The sequence below is a fragment of the Schistocerca piceifrons genome, chromosome 4 (genome assembly GCF_021461385.2).
Source record: "Schistocerca piceifrons isolate TAMUIC-IGC-003096 chromosome 4, iqSchPice1.1, whole genome shotgun sequence".
NCBI lineage: Eukaryota > Metazoa > Arthropoda > Insecta > Orthoptera > Acrididae > Schistocerca > Schistocerca piceifrons.
The window spans coordinates 475,248,324-475,268,704 of record NC_060141.1 but is presented as its reverse complement, the minus strand read 5'-3'; the positions used below and the strand labels follow the sequence as shown (position 1 = coordinate 475,268,704).

General features: G+C 41.7%; 1 protein-coding gene across 4 annotated transcripts in view; it reads right to left on the bottom strand.

Annotated features, from left to right (window-relative positions):
- The window catches only part of LOC124795148 (uncharacterized transporter slc-17.2-like), a 489,975-nt gene that overhangs the window by 187,822 nt on the left and 281,772 nt on the right, over positions 1 to 20,381 (bottom strand). For 3 of the 4 annotated variants that reach the window (XM_047259028.1, XM_047259030.1, XM_047259031.1), the window contains one exon: positions 4,312 to 4,436. In XM_047259028.1, the coding sequence (XP_047114984.1) occupies positions 4,312 to 4,369 (58 nt within the window). In that variant the 5' untranslated portion in view covers positions 4,370 to 4,436. Of the gene's footprint in view, positions 1 to 4,311; positions 4,437 to 16,217; positions 16,333 to 20,381 lie in introns of those variants that run through there. The other variant, XM_047259029.1, reaches the window with a different exon arrangement.

The window sequence follows — 20,381 nt, the reverse complement described above, 5'->3', positions numbered from 1 at the left end:
ATGCTTCTTGTTAATTATTTCTGTAGTGTGCGCGCAACAACTGTTTTAAATACTAAAAATTATGGAGCTTACACAAATAAAATTGTCAGGAAGGCAATTTCGAACATTTTTATGTTCTGGAATGTATATTTGCTCTAGTAATACGATACAATCAGTGTGTCGTCACGGGGAAGTGCCACCGCGGTGAACTATGGGGGTATGAATGCAGTGAACCTAATGTTTTGGGCTAGTTAACATGGGGGTCAACGACATCAAGTTTGTGACGTAACGCAATCTCCCTTGCATTTTTACCTCCATATACAATTTTCAAACGCCAATTTTTAAATGTACTGGATTCCCAGACGATCCAGCCAGTAGCACCAGTCCTTCACTGCTTTGAAATGAATCCGTCGCTCAATTACGCTCCATCAACCTTTCCTGTTTTTACCATCTACGGCATCGTCGTCTTTCGTTCTTCCGTTTCAAAGAAAGCTGTGATTCGTCACTTGAGATAAAACAGAGCTAGTTCGTGACGTCTCTCGTTGGCGTCTGCTAATCCCAGCGCAAACTCGAGTAACTATTCTAAGGAGTTAGTCGACAGACACGTAAAGGTCATCGAGATCGTAGAGTTGCCAGCACCAACGATCTGGAGGTACTTCTGGTAAAGCTGTCATGCTCTAGCGTTACTTTCGCGCGTTAGAGAGGATAACAAGAAGTGCTGACATCGTCTTTCTACGGCAAAGATGCCAGTTGGTTCCTCTTTGTTGGTCTACCGGTCGAATCTAACCGCTTTGCTACATATGTATACCCCAATATGTCCACCGATTGTGAGGAGTTAACAAACCACCACGCTTCGCACCTTTAAGTACAAGAACAAAAACGCTTACCAAAACCAGATTTGAAGAAAAGAAGATTACATCTAAATCTACATCTATATTTCGCAAGTCGCCCCTTTGCGGTTTGTGGCGGAGGGCACCAGAAATTTGACCCCTTTCCTGTTGCATTCACGAATGGTGCGTGGGAAGGACGACTGTCAATGAACAAGCAAGTAACAGATTGCCTGATTATTAACAACAAAGAATAGGAAAGAAGGAAATATGAATAAACTTTGAAAGCCAGTGCCACAAAAGAAAGAAAAACGACCCTGTATAAAGCACGTCAGTTGAAAAGAAGGAAAAGTGAAGGCGGTTATTCAGCGTCGTCCTCAGTAACTGCGTCTTCAACACGGTGGACTACTAACTGGAGGGAGCCGGGTTCGATTCCGGGTCGGGTCGGAGATTTCCTCCGCTCGTAGACTGATTGTTGTGTTGTCCTCATCTTCGTATCGATATAACAGACACTGAAATCGCCTGCAAGGCGTCACAAGACAATTCTAAGCCTTCGTAACAGGGTACGGCTTTACCCTAATGAATATTATGAACTGTCGAAACACACCGTTATATCATCTTTTCACTGTTCAGATGGCTGTATAGGCACGTCCCGCAAGCAAATTTTTATACAGAAAAACCTGGTGCGTGGAATGAACGCTCCACTTATGATACACATCAGTAACATAACCGTACAGATGGCGAAGGGAAGGCCGTTTGATAAGTGTGGTAAATTTCCATAAAATGAGAGTAATTGTGTAAAATAACACGTCGGTTGTATGAGTGATTCCTGTAGAAGCTGTTAACAAAGCCTGAACTGTTGTCGTGCCATCTGAAGTGATTATTTTTGAAGACCATTCACTGTAATTAATTTAAGAATGAAGAGGAGGAGGAGGATTAAGAGAATCAAATTGACGTCATCACACCAGAGATCATTGAAAGAATACATGACATCACAATGCAGGACCACCGAGTGAAAGTGCGTGAGACAGATATTTCATTGGAACAAGTACACAACATCCTGAGCTAAAAAGCTCCATACACGTTAGGTATCGCAGTTTCCGACTATAAAAGCATCCGGAATGGTGTTACAACTCAGTGTAAGGTAATGCTTGGCGGACCCTCTTGTGAAAGTTTCTGTCTTGGGATAAAAGTGGGATCTATAATTACACACTGAAGTTTAAACTGCTGTCAAAAGAATGGAATCACATAAGCAATATTGCGCAGAAGACGATAAATACCATTTTACTTGCTGGCAAGGTGATGCTCATTGCTTTTTTTGGAGTTCCCAGGGCGTAGTTGGGAAAGAGTAGAATGATAACTGGGGTATTTTGGAGTTCCCAGGGTGTAGTTGGGAAAGCGTAGAAAGATAACTGGGGACTATTACTCTTCAATGTGGAATCATTTGAAACTTGAGCAGAATAAACTGCTAGCAATGTTAACACACACAACACTCGCATTGTTTCCTCATCCACTGTATTCTACAGATTTTGCTTCACGTAATTTCTTTCTGTTCTTCAAGTTGAAACATTACTCAGTGCTAAGAAATTTGCATCAAATGAGCATTATTCCCATAAATGAGTGTTTATCGGAGTTCAACAAATTTTACAATGGAATGTACGATGGGGAGTGCAATACGTAATGCAACATATTATTTTCTCGGCCAATTCCGATTAAGAAAAGTGCTGAATTTGTTATGAGACATCATGGAATATTAAGGCTTCAGCCCTTATAGTTTCATTAAGTTCAGAAGGCAGCGGCGGTAAGCGTCGCCTTCGAATTGGCGTCTATAACGAAGGTGCGTTTCAAGCAGGGAGGTTACTGACTATCTTTTGCCGGAAAACCAGAGCATCGCAGGTACTCATAGGCTCTTGCAGAATGTCTGCGGACGCCTGGCAGTGAACAAAAGCACTGTGAGTCGTTGGGCGACGCGTCTGTCGTCATCGGAGCAAGGTCATGCAGACATGTCCGATCTTCTGCGTGCCGGCCGGCCGCACCCAGCTGTGATTCCTGCACTGTTGGTACGGGACACTCTCATTCGAGGTGTTGGACGGATTACAGTGAAACACCTCGCTACACAACTGGGCATCTTTGTTGGTAGTGCTGACACACTCGCCATCATTTGGGGTATTCAAAGGTGTTAACCACTGGCTTCTCGCACCTGGCGGAAGACGTTGGCTCCAACATCTATCATTAGAGTGGTACCAGGTGGGCATAGAGGCCTCTCTGTAAGGTGGTGTAAGGCCATCAATTGAACGGTTATGTTGAAAAATAGTATATGTAGCCAAAAGAGTGAAGAATAATATAGTGTACTGTAATCCTGAATAAAACCAACCTGATATCAGAAAAAGAACATGTGTTGCAGTGCTTATTGAATGCCACTAGTAAAGACTGGAAAGTGACCGGATCATATTTAACTATGGGTAGGAACTGTAGAGAAGAGTATGGAGTTTCTTTTGTTCAAACATTTGTTAATGCTGTTTTATCAACTTATCAAACGACATTAGAATGAACTGGAAGAAATGGAAGAACTTTGATACATAAGAAACAAGATTACACGAGACAGCCGTAGCAACGGATTTAAGGAACTGGCTGGTACAGGCGAAAAAAGACAGAGCGGTTTTGTGCGACCGTGTGTTTGTGGGTTTGTTGTCTTGTGTGTGTGTGTGTGTGTGTGTGTGTGTGTGTGTGTGTGTGTGTATGTATGTGTGTGTGTGTGTGTGTGTGTGTGTGTGTGTATGTATGTGTGTGTGTGTGTGTGTGTGTGTGTGTGTGTGTGTGTATGTATGTATGTGTGTGTGTGTGTGTGTCTGTGTGTGTGTGTATGTGTGTGTGAGTGTGTGTTTCTTTTAAGCGTTTCTCGCACAAGTACGTCTTGTATCCATCACTTAAGCTATCGGGACTTTTTGACATAACCTCAAAATATTTTAATTCACGAATATTTGTTGTTAATGGTCTATTTAATTAGAGAACTACTAGCGAAATTCAACAATTTACTAACAGCAGGAGAAATTATCTGCACTACCCTTTGCCAACGACACAAATAGGAATGAAAAACAGCCCCAAAACTCTTTGAGAGTGTTCTCACTGTCATAGAATGACTGACAAAGAGAAGTATTTTTTATATTCAAATTAATGTTGATTTTACTCAACACCTTCTCCAAAACCATAGAAAACTTCTTGAGTAGGCATTAGTAGTTAGTTATAAACATTTAAGTGGCTAGCATGTAATCACATGAACATATTTTCTTAAGAAGTGTGTGCAACTTTTCGGTAATCGACTTGTTTATCACCAGTGCCATTTTAGGGTCACATAATAACTAACTAGCCCACGAACGCTGTAAATAGTTCAGTAGATCTTGGAAAATATGATGCCCTCTATTACAAAATAGTAAACTTCAGGCTTATGGTGAACTGTGTGTACTTATGCTTATCTCAGCCTCTGATGGATGACGTGGTGTCTCACCTTTCTCCACAATCGTCGTCGTCGGACGGTAAGGCGTCTCCCTGTAGACGCCCCCCATGGCGTCGCGAGGTTTTCCTCTGCTTCACGGGAACCACCGCCTTACTGCTGTATTGGCATCCGACACCCTGAAACGATGCAGAGAATCGGTAAACACTATCTAACTTAAGCCGCTTTCACATTCGTTATAGTACTGATACCTTCACTGTTAATCCATCTATTCGAGCCTGTGGCAGTGATAAGGCCCACCGACTGATATATGTTGTGTAGAATTTCGAGGTTCCGATAGTGGGCAAACGATATCAGGATAAGGGCAGAGTCGTAGGACTAGGTGGAAAAGAAGGAGTCATATGTAAACTCTGGATGTTTTCCGTAAAGGTATGTATACCGTCACCAACCTCATGTATAAATTCCAAGTTAGCTGTCTAGGAACGACCAGGAAAATTAAGAAAACGACAACTATAGATTCTCTGTCATTCTTTTCACTACAATAGACATTACTCGTTAGCTGATCAAAAATTTTTATTATCAGTGTACCAACTTCAACGGATTAATCCGTAATCTTCAGAAGTCCGGTACAAGGCAAAATCATGTGTAATCCGATGCCAACAACAATCGCCCGATTGTTATTTCACGTCGGATTACTCACGATTTATACCTGCATCAAACATCTGAAGATGATAGATTGGTCTGTTGAACTCAGTAAAGTGAAATTAAAAATTTTCCTACATCTGACGACTGATCGTTATTTTGGTGAAAGGAATACACATCGCAGCTGCTCAACAACAGCAGTGAATAAATTCGTAAATTTGCTCTGAATCATCAAGCTGTGGACTGACACCCCTAGTCTTAGGTCCGCTAGGCTATGTTTTCCAGTTCTTACTTGAATTTAATGTAAGTGCTACCATTTATTGTTTTTGTGCTGCGGTTTGTAGCGATAGTTTATGATTACGGATAAGTTTGTAACAAGACAGAAGAGGAAAATCGATTTTGATTCATCCGCTAACGTTTATGGTAAGTTGTATGTATTTAATACTAGCCACCCAAACGAAAATGTTACGGCAAAGAACGTAGCCAGGATTTTGTCAAAAGATGAGGGGAGGGGGGGGGGTTACGATTCGGTAAAGAGGATCAAAAAAAGACTAAACTTTTTGATTTATTCTTAAAATTTCCATAAAGAACAATAAACCATTTTATCCGACGACGACCTCGGAGTTTTCACTAAGCGGAGATACAATCTCCTTACTTAGAAGTTCTGTATTTTGACAAGCCACTAAGAAGAAGTCATGCTCCAATCCCCCTTCACCCCTCAACGTCAATTTGCACTCTTCTTCTTTCAGTTTCGATTTGAGCTGAGGAATTGATCAAAATCGGATGAGCCCTAATTTTTGGGACGTCTTGATTATTACCGATAGGGCTTTTGGAATATAGAAAAGTCTTTTCGACACAGAAGCTAGGACAACGAGCAAACCAGAAATCATAGAACTTATAGATGTACTTAATCTAGTACTGTCACATAATTAGTTCTCTTTCAACAATAACATTAACAAGCAGGGCCTAGGACTAACGATAGGAAGCCCTCTCAGTGACTTAATAACTGAAATATTGTTCCAACAACACAACTGAAATATGTATCAACCGCACAGAAAATAAAATACAGTCACTAAATGATAACATCACAAGAAATGATAAATTTTATAAGAGATATGTGGATGACACCTAATTTATTATATTTGATGGCACAGAAGATGAAGTGACAAACATTTTTAACAAATTCAATAGCCTACATAAAAATATTCAGTTCACCCTAGAACAAGAAAAGAACAACATCTTACTTTTTCTTGACATGAAAATATCAAAACAGAACCGAAAGGTAACTTTAAATGTTCACAGAAAACTTACTGGCACTGACACCACTATACCAAACTTCTCTACACATCCGTCCTCCCACAAAAAAGCTGCTTATAGATAAATGCTGTACAGAGCACACAAATTTCCACTGCAACATACAGAACTCGAACAAGAAATAGAGACCATAATATATGCCGCAATAAACAATGGATATGATCCTTCACTGATTCATATCATGTAACAATAGATAAAAAATAAACTGAACAAACAGCATCAAACTACACTCTCAGCTGACAAATGTCTAAAAATGCCATATCTTGGAATAGTATCTGAAAAATTAGCAAGACTATTCCAAAACACAGATGTAAATATCAGCTTCAGCACCAACAACAACAATAGTTGGAAGCTTATTCACAATATAAAACCCCCTGATGCAAGTCTTGATGCATCTGGCATTTACAAAATTACCTACAGCCAACGCAATAAATACTATATAGGCCAAACAAGGAGAAATTTCAGAATTTGATTCAATGAACATTTAGACTGATACAGACTTGATAAATGTAACGAATCAGCGGTAGCAACTCACATTAAAGACACAGGCCAACCCTTGGAAATCGAAGACCTTCTCGAAATTTTACACAAAACACGAAAAAGTAAAAGAATGGATATCATTTAAGAAATGGACATTTTTACTCACAATACAAAACATGAAGATAACATTCTTAATCCGACAACCGAATTCAAAAACTCAAAATTCTTCAACAGTCTTAAACCAGTTGTAACTCAATAGAATCAAGATTTGACAATGTAAATAAACGACTACAAATTTGTCAGTACCCAGAACATCGATACAAAATCTCGATAACCGATACTGACTCACATGCTACACATCATCCATCTTGTATTAAGTGCGTACTGTTTACATGTATGTCGAAACAATTTGTGCACTGAATTACGTCGGAAAACAGTAACAAAATACAAAGTGCAATAGGCCATCACACCAACGATGCAAGTGAAGTTACAAAGCGAAGTAATCGTAAGTGATCAACTGTCATATAAAAGCCTTTCATACGACTTTCGCAACACACAACTATCTGCATCCTATACAGGCTGTGATGTCATACATAACCAATAACAAGAAAAACCACCAGAAGACATCACTGACCTCGATTTCTGGCCGTCCATTGCTCCCCTCCAGCACTCCTCCCCCCCCCCCCCCCGCCCCTGAAAGCCACACCAGACACTACAGTAACGAACAGTGGTTCAAATGGTTCTGAGCACTATGGGACTTAATATCTACGGTCATCAGCCCCCTAGAACTTAGAACTACTTAAACCTAACTAACCTAAGGACATCACACAACACCCAGTCATCACGAGGCAAACGAACAGTGGACAAAAAGTTCTAGATTAATTTAGTTTAAGACAATTTATTTTTAAGTAACATTTTTCCGTATGTATGTATGTATGTATGTATGTATGTATGTATAAACACCTGACGATGAATGGAACATGTCAGAAACGCTTTTCATTATGTTAGATTAAACATAAAAAAATAAAAGTGATTGATAGCAGAAGTTGCCAATAAATAATTAACTGCCATATGTTGCATGAGCATCAATGAGATGTGTATTATCGTGTTTATTTGGTTTTCTAAAATCACTTATATTAAGTGGTGTCCAATCATTCTCTGTCAGTTCAATTCAATTTGGCACATACTTGTTATCTAAATGCTTCAGCGCGACCTCCATTCTGCAGCTATTATGCAACCATGCGCTGATAACAACTTTGTCCCCAGTAATTGATAAATTTGATATTTTTCGTTAGATATTTTACACTAAACCTAGCATCCACTATTCTTAATATAAATAACAAGTTATCTTCACGAATTTTTTCAGCAGGCAAAGTAAGTTGTGATGCTGGTGCAACTTCGAAAGACGATGAACTTGGTTTCACGAAAGTGTATGTATGTTTACTGCATCATATTCAGCTACTATAATTTACAGAGTTGGTCTCATCCCCCTGACGAAGAAGATGGCTATAAGCCAGGTCGCTAAAAACATTGATTATTATTGAGATGTTAGAGATAATTTTGCATATTCTATTAAATTGAATTCCTCACTGCTCTGCCTGCTATTAATTGTTGCGCTCTTAAGTGTTAGCTACTCACGTAACTTCGTTTTATCTTATTGTAGTCAGACAGCGTTCATAAATGAAACTGCCTGCATGGGTCAAAAACTTTGTATGTGAAAGGACATAGATTTTCAACCCACGGCATTTTACGATTTACTTACGCTAGTTATGCTGCGTTTAACCGAACTGGACGGTGAAAAACCGGCAAGAGTAAAGGTCGCTCTTACAGATATAACGTTAGCGGCGTTGTCTTTGTGTCGCAGTTACTGCCGCCCCAAAACAAAGCCGTAGCCAAAAGTAGAGTCCAGGGGGCCTGGACCCTCCCTACCACCTACATGAAATTATACACGAACTATTTGTGTTGTTGTGAAACTGAAAGATAATTTAATTTTCAATCACACGAGGAAAAAAGGATACGCACTATCTATAATCATCAAAACTAATGATAGATTTACACTATCTATACATCCATAGTACTACCGGAAATCGCCCGGCCCTGTTTTAGCCAAGGCCAATTGTTTGTCTTGTTTGAACTCAGTTTTTGTTTTGCTAACCATTCTGTTCTTACTTGCAGTTGAATTTAATGTAAGAGCTATAGCTTACTGCATGTGTGCTGTTGCGATAGTTTCTAATTATGGATAAGTTTGTACCATGACAGAAGAGCAAAATCGATTCTGATTCATCTGCTAGCGTTATGGTAAATTAAAAGTATGTAACCACTCCTATAACAGCCTAATTACCTGTCTACAGCAGTTTAATGTTAACACTGGATTCGTTATTTGGAGGCTGGCACAAACTTTGGGCTTACAACACTTCAGTATTTCACAAGGCAGCAGAGTGGTAAATGTCATTACAAATAACACTAAATTAAAATCACTGCCTAAGAAAACACTCGGATTTGTCTGTGTCGTTCAAAAACCGAGTTGACCAACAGAAACATCGGCCAAATGGCGATGGCTTCATGTCTAAAAATTATGCTCAACATTCTATCATTACTATCCCAAACAGCAAAATATTACCCAATCTGGTTACGTGCGCGATACTCATTTATGAAAACCAGTTCCGATACGCAACGTTGGGGTGAGGTTTGTGGAGAGCGTAAGAGGTGCGGGATGACAACACATTCTTTATTTCGTTCGTTTCTAAGAGATTTTTTTTGCAGCCTGCTTGATTTCGGGGGAACCGACTGTGCTCTGCATCCCTCCCCCCCCCCCCCCCCAACCTCTTTCGTCCAAAATCTATTGGCGCTCTTATAATACAATAGTAACTGAACCCAGCAGTTGCATGCACAATTAAATCTTAAAATATGCATGCATTCACACAATATCAAATGACGAAACGTGCGCAATAAAAGGAGAAACATGCAATGTCAGAATGCAAATCTTTTTTGTGACGCTTTTATTTTATTTTAAAACAATTTTTTTTTCTAAATTCTCTACCGACCTTGGGTAGCTATGCGTGTTGGGCCGCTGACCTAGCAATCCCTGCCTTCGGGAGGCATCCCCCAGCAAACTTGAAAATTGTTTACTGCGGTTTCCCAATGTAGGAAAATGCCGGTGTTGGTCCCTTAATGTAGGCCAAAGCCAATTCCTTCCAAATACCTTTCCTTCTTTAAAGATTCCTAGTTCCTTCAAGATGCAGCCCCACTGCTTAAATGAAAATAGCTGCATCGAGGACGAGCCAAGCATTCCATTGGAAACTCCCTGCACTAAAAGCCATATGATAAATAAATAATATTCAAAATTCTCCTCAGCATGCTTAAATGAGGAAGTTTGGGAAAGTGTAACGTTGAATAATTCCGTATCCCTTGCATTTTCGCCGGCCGGGGTGGCCGAGCGGCTCTAGACGCTACAGTCTGGAACCGCGCGACCGCTACGTCGCAGGTTCGAATCCTGCCTCGGGCATTGATGTGTGTGATGTCCTTGGGTTAGTTAGGTTTACGTAGTTCTAAGTTCTAGGGGACTGATGACCTCAGAAGTTAAGTCCCATAGTGCTCAGAGCCATTTGAACCTTGCATTTTCGCTACGAAAAGAGATCTCTATATTCCAAAAGCACTATTGGTAATAATCACGGCGTCCCAAAAAATTTGCGCTCACCCGCTCCTGATCGTAAGTGATCAACTGTCATATAAAAGCCTTTCACACGTTTTACGCAACACACAACTGATGCAAAACTATCTGCATCCAATACAGGCTGTGATGTCATACATAAGCAACAGCAAGAAAAACCAGCAAAGACATCACTGACATAGATATCCTGCCATCCACTGCTCCCCTCCTCCCCAAATGTCTCACCAGCCACCACAGTAACGAACAATGGACAAAAAGTTCTAGGTTAATTTAGTTTGAGACACTTTATTTTTCTCTGTATTTTTCTCTGTATTTATGTAGGTACGTATGTATGTATGTATAAACGCCTAATGAACAGAACATGTTCGAAACGTGTTGTATCATGTTTGATTAAACATTAAAAAATAAAAGTGACTGGTAGCAGAAATTACAAATAAATAATTATCTCACACAGTCATGCTTCACAAACGCAGCCACTATGGCCGAAAATAAATAAATAAATAAATATGGCAGTTACGTTCAAATACGTCACTGTACACTAAGATGACAGAAGTAATGGGTAAGACAGCGTTATGCACAAAACAGATGGCGGCAATATCGCGTACACGAGGCATAAAAGCACAGTACATTGGTGGCGCTGTCATTTGTACTCAGGTGATTCACATGGAAAGGTTTCCGGCGTGATTATAGGCGCACGACAGGAATTAACTGACTCTGAACGCGGAATGGTACTTGGAGCTAAACGCACGGGACATTCCCTTTCGGAAATCGTTGTCGAAAGTGTGTCAAGAGTTCCATTCAGGCATTACGTTTCACTACGACGAACCAGTGGCCGACAACCTCCACTTAATGACCGAGAGCAGCAGAGGTTGTATAGCGTTGTCAGTGTTGTGTGTGTGCCGGCCGGAGTGGCCGAGCGGTTAAAGGCGCTACAGTCTGAACCCGCACGACCGCTACGGTCGCAGGTTCGAATCCTGCCTCGGGCATGGATGTGTGTGATGTCCTTAGGTTAGTTAGGTATAAGTAGTTCTAAGTTCTAGGGGACTTATGACCACAGCAGTTGAGTCCCATAGTTCTCAGAGCCATTTGAACCATTTTTGTTGTGTGTGTATGTGGTTGGGGATCCTATGGGCCCCCAACGGCGAGGTTATCAGCACCCTTGTCAGTGTTAACAGAGAACCAACCACGCGTGAAAAAACCGCAGAAATCAATGTGGTACGCACGCCGAACGTATCCGTTAGGAAAGTGCGATGGGATCTGGCGATAATGGGCTACGGTAACAGACGACCGACGCAGGTGCCTCTGCTAACAGTACAACATCGCCTGCAACTTTTATCCTGGGCTCGTGACCATCAGCTAGACACTAGACGACTGGGAGACCATAGTCTGGTAGATGGGTCCAGGTTTCATTCGGCAAGAGCTGATGGTAGGGTTCGAGTGTGGTGCACACCGACGTAGCCATGAACCCGAGTTCATGCAAGCTGGTGGTGGCTCCATAATGGTGTTGGCTGTGTTCACATGGAACGGACTGATGGACTGGGTCCTATGGTCCAAATGAACGATCATTCACTGGAAATGGTTATGTTCGGCTACTTCGACACTATCTGCAGCCATTCAAGGATTTCGCGTTCTCAAGCAACGATGGAACTTTTGTGGAGGACAATGCGCCATGTCAGAGCACTCTGGACAATTGGAGAGAATGGTTTGGTCACCCAGATCGCCCGACATGAATCCCATCGGCCATTTATGGACTGTAAACGAGAGTTCAGTTCGTGCACAAAATCCTGCACCGGCAATACTTTCGCAGTTATGGACGGCTATAGAGGCAGCAAGGCTCAGTATTTCTGCAGGAGACTTCCAAAGCTTTTTTGGGTCCGTGACACGTCGAGCTGGCGCAATAAGCCAGGCAAAAGGAGGTCTGGCGCGATATTAGGAGATATCCCATGACCTTTGTCACTTCAGCGTACAAACAGAAACTCCATGCAAATCAAAAACCATTTAGGAAGCTGGACTGGGGGGGGGGGGGGGGAAGAGTGACTGAAATGACAACAAAACTCTTTGAATTCACTGACTATGAACAGATTCTGCAGCGAGGCTCGAAGCTATTACTCTCACATAGAAGAAAGAATCGGTAAGGGCGAGTGAAAATCAGATCTACTCGTTGTAGCCATAACAGCTTCGCAACATGAAGTAATGAAAACTTAACGATGACATGAAAGTACGCCATAAACGGATAACGGAATAGAAGTACAGATTTGCACTGCACATGCACAATCCATTTACTTGAAAACAGCTCAACAAACAGAAACTCATCGACAAGCCACTTCAACGAAACGCCACTTAACACATCAAAACAGAGTGTATTTGAAAACAGACCCTGCGTACTCTGTGATCGGGTAGCATTCCAATTGGCCCGTACGAACAGAAGTGCCCAGAGCATGCTTTCTTCAAACCTCAGAGACTAAACAAAGATACTAGTGTTCGTAGTTGACAGTAGGTACAGAATCATCTTTGTCGTACTCCAGAAACTGTTGGTTTACGAAATAAATGAAACACAGTAACAAAATCAAGCACTGAAAGTACCTATTTAACAGGTAACTTTCAGACTTTTGATACTTTTAATCATAGTGCATCTACAGACCCGACAGTATGTCATGAACTTCTCCGAATTAATTGTGCTAGAACGGTCTGTATTCGCTGGGTGTTAGAGATTATTCCCATTCTACGTAATAAAATAAAACACCTACAGCTATAATATTTGTGTTATTTGATTATATTGCAATCACTTTCGGTGACTCAATACACCATCTTCAGACCTTAACTGACGCTGAGAGGGTTGACACCAATTGCATACACGATCCCATCAGTGACCAACAACTATGAACTGACTTCCGTAGTATACTTGAACAGCTATGTTTATTCAGTAAGTTGGTAATTGATGGTTGCAGACACAACATTGCTGTTAAGTATTCTACGGAAGCCAGTTGATACACGGTGGCCACTGATGGGGTTGTGCAAATGATTGGAAATCACCCCATCAGCGTCAGTTAAGACCTTGAAGATGGTGTACTGAGTCACCGAAACTGATTGCATTATAACAAAATAACATCAAAATGACCGCTGTAGGTGCTTCATTTTTATTACGTAAGCGAACGGCCGAACTGCCGCATTCCAACTATTGGAAAGATGGAAATACAAAATCTATTCCCATTCTTCTTGGCCTCGCCTGGTAAGCAGCACGAACAAATATGTAACATGAGGCTACAAATATGAAATCAGATTACTCTCAATCCTAAAGAGCTTTTTGTAGTAGAATATTAGCAAGTGAATATTGTCAACCTTAAATTTGTACTTAAGGCTGTAATAATTTTAAGCAAGGGCATTTTATTAGATTCCACAGGAGGTGTTGTATTCCAGCTCCTTACTTCCAGTAGAAAGCAATAACACATATAAAAGAACTTCTCTTCCTATGACACGGATTTGAGCTACTTTGATTAATCTGGTCTCAGCGTAAGAATACAGTTCAAGGTCGAAAAGTACGACATATAGTTCGTTAGCCAATGACCATTATCCATCCTTTTCTGTAGTTTCTTGCGTTACGAATTTGTCCGTCTCCAGTCACTCGAGATAAAGACAAAATATAAAAACTCTCTCTGAAGCTCAATGAGACAGGTTTCTTCAAGTGCAATTAGTTTAAACAAGTTTATGTAAGTCCCTGACAATTACAGCCTTAAGCACCAATATAAAACTTTACTAATGAAGTAGTGCGAGCAGTTTCAATTTTGTTTTATTATGTAAATTGCTCGGTGAAACTCATATTAATGTCCAACGCTGCGACGAGAAACGTGGTACTATGCAGAGATATTTTGCTCTCGACCTTGGTCTGATTATTTTCGTAACGGTCTGTGCCTTAACGACAGTCGCTGAAACATGAAGTTATCCTGCAAGATGGCTGAGAGTCCTTCAAGAGGGATGTTTAGTCGCCGTTTGCAAGTTGTTTCAATTGGTCGCCCATTCGGTGACTTGTGCGTCTTTAACCTACCAGACTAACGCTACCGGGGAAATGGGACCTACAGATAACCCGTAATCCGACCGAACAACGTAGCTTTCCTGTCATATTTTCAGATCATTCAGAGGTCAAGAATAGCGTAAAGGCAAACTGAAGAAATTCCGGTGTCTGACCGGGATTCGATATCATGAGCCCATAGCCTGCAGGTTAGCACTTTACCACATTTTTTGTCGTTCTGCCTATCTGTCTGTTCGTCATTTTTCGTCATCATTTCTGTGCGAATGTCACACGTTACTTCTGAAATTCTATCGATAAAAACTTCACTCAGTTTACTTTTTTTGTTACAGTGGATGTCCGCTCCCTTATCGAACACCAGAGCTACCGCCCCGTCTCCACTAGACCAACAAGCCCGGCGAAGAAAGTCACTTATATTTCGCTTTGGACATAATACGTTGGTCAGAAAGATAGTATCAGGTAACACCCTCTAGGACCCCATCAACCAACTACACACACGTGGAGTTGCGCTCTACCAAAACTACTGTTCGGTAGCTATGGTACAGTACATAATCGACGTAGTACATTATAGGATTACCGACAGTATTGGTAGCATTTGTAAGGAAAGAGATATAAATGAATATGTAAGAGGATAACTGGTAGCCGACGATTTCTCTACAGTCTTTTGTTTGCTTGGTTGTTTGTTTTGCACATAATTAGAACCGCGCGTCATTCAGTATTAGTAAAATTGTGTTTTGTATCCCTCAGAATATAAATTGTATTTCATACGTAATAGAAAGTATTTGATAGCGTAGCTTCTGCCCGTTTATGTAACCAAAGCAATTGCTTTTGATGTAAGTACAGTTTACAGTTTATGATAAGAATATACAATACATATAATTATTATTGTTATTTTGTACTCGACAGAATATGCTTCATCATAATTAAAGGCACGAATTTTATGTCATTACTGATAGATGCGAAAGTTGTTTATGAACAGTAGGAATATGTTTTTAAATAAGTTCGACGAAGTATTGAAGAAATGTTTGATATATTTTTGTGTTGTGCTGTTTTCGTTTTTTTTATGTTTTCTAGGGTCATATGATAAATCTGTATTTTTTTATTTTTAGTACGGTACTACATCCCTCTATTATACACCACAAATGAACAGTTTTTGAATCAAACCTGAATCAAACGTTGACAAGTTCAGTTTTGCTATAAATGCTGTTTATTTTTAAGTAATAGACTATGAGAAAAAATGTTCCGTTGCATACGCGGCCCTTTATACATCGTCACACACTTCCCGGATGGTTTACTGCTTTTTGTTTTTAAGGGAATCTAGTAAGACACTGATTGGATATATAAAGAAAACAATCGTTACGAGGTAACGCCCGATAGGTGTGCAACACATTTAACGTGCTGGTAACGGGGGTACGACAGTAACTCACCAAATCTACTAGCTTACTTATGACAGTCTACGGTAGACTACGGTATTTTTACAACCCTACGCGCGCGCGCGCGCTCGTGCGCGCACGCACGCACGCACGCACACACACACACACACACACACACACACACACACACACACACACACACACACTTACTCTCTCTCTCTCTCTCGCTTGTGATTCCGACGCACTCACGCAGAGATTACTGCTAATCTACTTCAAACTCTCGTTACTGGAGACTAATGTAACAGTGAAACTGTAGATTTCCAACTAGCCTTCCATGGCTGTACTTAGAGAAACGAACACGCCGCCGAGAGCTGATACGACTTCGTCACGCTTCGTTACACGCCGTCGTCTTTCACAGGCATTGTGCTTGTATGATGTAACGTTTGCTGTGACCCACCTCGTGGTAAACCCTCCGACACGACGCTGACGGATTCCAAGTACGAGCGCTGCAAGTTGCTGGCCAGGCGGACAACTGGACAATACATGTCCGAGGGCGTCAGCTGACTGATAAGGTTCGCTAGTCGGAACACTGCCGCAACATGCCAATGATAACACACGCTGGACACGACTCCCTCAAGGACGTGCTTCGCTATCTCGAAAACAACGACGTCACAGCTTCTGCCACTGTCAGCTAAACAACATGACGTCTGATCTGGAAATTGCATCATCTTCAGCAGCTGCCAATTTGGAACATTTTCTTGTGTTAGTGTAATAAATTTGTAGGGATGGTATGAAAGTGAACGAGTAATGATTATCCAATATTGAGTGGCATGGTTGCATCAAGGCAACAGGAAGGTTCAAAATCTATACATAGTCTCAATAGCAAATTCCCCAGGTAGTATGATAATAATTCCCTGGAGCAGAGATGCATTTAGTGCTTGCTTCTGACTGCAATCGGAATTATTTGCAAGCCACTGATGGAAAAAACTGCACTTAAGTTCGCAACATTCTCATTTCTATACTACACAGATGTTTCTAACTCAGCTGATGCGTGGGTGCCAGTTGCAACTGTACGCTGTGCGTATCACAGCGGGTCAAAGGGACTGTAGCACTGAAACTTGCTTATTTATTAAAGGAAGGCTTGCGTTGGTAGACTTACAGTGTGACCAAAACTTAAGGATCGGTTTTGTCGAGTTATCGTAGCTCCGTGGTTCAGAGATTTCACTCGTACTCAGAAAAAAACGAAAAAAAACCATACATATTCTCATCCGAATATCCCGATTGAGATTTTCCACGTTTTCCCTAAGTCCTTTAGGCTAAATCTCACACCCCATCATTTTCCAGTAACTGCGCATGCTCCGTTCGTAATTATTTGGAAGGGACGATAAACGATAAGGCTAGACTGTGTTTTAAAGAGGAGGAGGCCATCAGCTTTCATTATTAACTCCGTATCACCACCCTCTGTAACAGACAACGATTTCATTATAAACAGTGCGCTAGGCCAAAACCTCAAAGTTTTCATTCTTCAGTTTATTTACACTAATGAGACAAAGCATTATGCCCATCTGCTTAACTACCTATTTGGCCGTCTAAGGAATAAAATACATCACTTATTCTATGTATAAAGGATCAGACAGTTTGTTGGTAGGTTCGTGACGTATGTGGCATTATATGTCTACGCACAGGTCATGTAATTCGCGTAAATAACAGACCTCTGATCTGCGTACGCAGTGATGGTGCCCTATAGCAACCCAGATGGGTTCCACAGGCTTTACATCAGCTGAATTTGGTCGCCGAGACATCAACGTGAGTTCAGTATAGTGCTCTTCAAAACACGGTAGCATGGTTCTGGCCCCGAGACACGGACGATTATACGGCTGAAAGATGACTTCGCCGTCGGGCAAGACATCAAGCATGAAGGTTCAAATGGTTCAAATGGCTCTGAGCACTATGGGACTTAACTACTGTGGTCATTAGTCCCCTAGAACTTAGAACTACTTAAACCTAACTAAGCTAAGGACATCACACACACACCCATGTCCGAGGCAGGATTCGAACCTGCGACCGTAGCAGTCGCGCGGTTCCGGACTGCGCGCCTAGAACCGCTAGACCACTGCGGCCGGCAAGCATGAAGGGATGCAGATGGTCCGCAACTGTCAGGGTGTCTTCCATTACTACCACAGACCCCATTCAAGTGCACGAGAATGTCTCCCACAGGATATTACTGCTCCCACCAGCTTGCCTCCATGGCGCGCTGCACGTGTCGAGCCGCCGTTCATCCCGATGACGGTGTTTGTTGAGAAGACAATCGAGCTAGTGTAGCAAAAATGTTATTCGTCCGAACAACCGACACGTTTCCATTGATCGACAGTGGAATTCCGATGGTCCCGTATCTACGGCAGTCGTTATTGGCGATGTCGTTGGGTCAACATTGTTCAAAATGGTTCAAATGGCTCTAAGCACTACGGGACTTAACAAAATGGTTCAAATGGCTCTGAGCGCTATGTGACGTAACTTCTGAGGTCATCAGTCCCCTAGAACTTAGAACTACTTAAACCTAACTAACATAAGGACATCACACACATCCATGCCCGGGGCAGGATTCGAACCTGCGACCGTAGCAGCAGCGCGGTTTCGGACTAAATCACCTAGAACCGCTCTGCCACAGCGGCCGGCGGGTCAACTTTGTAATGTATATACAACAAATCCCGCAGCAGCGTGCAGCAGCAGCGGCTGAAGCTTATTGTTACTAGGAATGAATTTAATAAACAAAGAGTTGGCTGTTAACTACTAAATAAGTTGTGAGAAGGGATTTCGTAGTTTAACTCTATTTAAAGACTTCAGAATCATTATAACCCATGACCAATAATAGAAAATGACATGGGTGTCAATAATGGCTGAGTGGTAGATTAACAAATTATTTCAATTTAAAAGGTACGTTAACATTTAATAACCACAGCTGATATATTAATGAGATGTGGAGAATAATTATTGTTATTTGAAGGATGAGGAAGCTTCTTTAACTGACTAGCGAAACATGGGATTATCGAAACTCAGACTAACAATCACGAGCCTAACCCTGCAATTGCTTCTGCGCTATGTTTGCGAATTTTACCTTGAATTCCATCTTCAAGCGTGGTAAGCCATCTAGAACTCTCCTGGCTACATAAATGAAATCAGCCCATGAGTGTGGTAAGATCTGCCATCACCGATGTGAGGGCAGCGTGACACGTCTTTTGTCTCCGAGCTCTCAACCAACACTACTAGTTTCACTCTCACGGACAGACCTCGTCTCACAGCAATGCTTCGGATCGCCCTCCCATGTTTCGCCCTCAGATTGTTGCTATCGATATCTGAGTGCTTACACAATGCAAATAATAGCGTTAAGTTGACTAAATTGTTTTCAGTGTAACGGGAAGTTCTGACACACTTCTTACAACATGTGAACACGTAAGGACGGTCTGATGCTGAGCTCTGAAACACTAGTGCACGTACCAGCATTGTGCTCTTTCGCCAAAGATGCCACAGACCACCATCTATCCCAGCCGACCATTGTGGCCGAGCGGTTCTAGGCTCTTCAGTCTGGATCCGCACTGCTGCTACGGTCGCAGGTTCGAATCCTGCCAAGGGCATGGATGTTTGTGCTGTCTTTAGGTTAGGTTTAAGTAGTTCTAAGTGTAGGGGAATGATGGCCTCAGATGTTAAGTCCCACAATGCTTAGAGCCATTTGAACCATCTATCCTACTTTACAGGACAGACAAGTCTCCGAACTCCATATTCTGTGAAGAGTCGTGGACGTCCGACCATTTAGTGCCTACTGGTGGTTTCACTGTCCTTCTACCCCTTCCCGTAGATGATCACGACACTACCAAGTAAACATCTTACTAGCTTCTCCGTTTTCGAGTTATTCGTTCACAGGCTCTGCGTGATACTAATCTGCTCTTTGTCATAGTCCCTTATCTCAGTGGATTTCCTCATCTGCAGACTATATCTTCGCTGGTGTTACCCACTCCGTGTCCCCTCGGCTTACACTCTTGTAACAGCGTCACGTTCACTCAACGCCACCACTCAGCATCGAACGTCGCGGTGGGCGGTGCTGACAATGCTTATCGGTGTAGGTTGATAGTTTTTCATTTCTTATGGATCATGTCTGCGCCAACTCTCTGTGAATTGGATCGTGTCAATAGGTTTACAAATAACATACATTCTATTTGTAAAAACATGGCTACATACTGATAATTTAGGAAATTCCGTGTTGTTTTCTTATCTTCATCTATAACAAAATTTGATGTATGTAACGGAACCGCGTACCTTATAAACTATCCGGACACCCCTGTTCAAGACTCACAAGTGGAGGAGGTATACTTGGAAAAGGCCGGGAGATACGGGAAGACTTCAATAAGATTACATCATGGTCAGACAGAGATTCCGAAATCAGATACTGGATTGTAAGGCGTACCCAGGAGCAGATATAGACTCAGATCACAATATAGTAGTGATGAAGAGTAGGCTGAAGTTCAAGACATTAGTCAGGAAGAATCAACATGCAAAGAAGTGGGATACGGAAGTACTAAGGAATGACGAGATACGTTTGAAGTTCTCTAACGCTATAGATACAGCA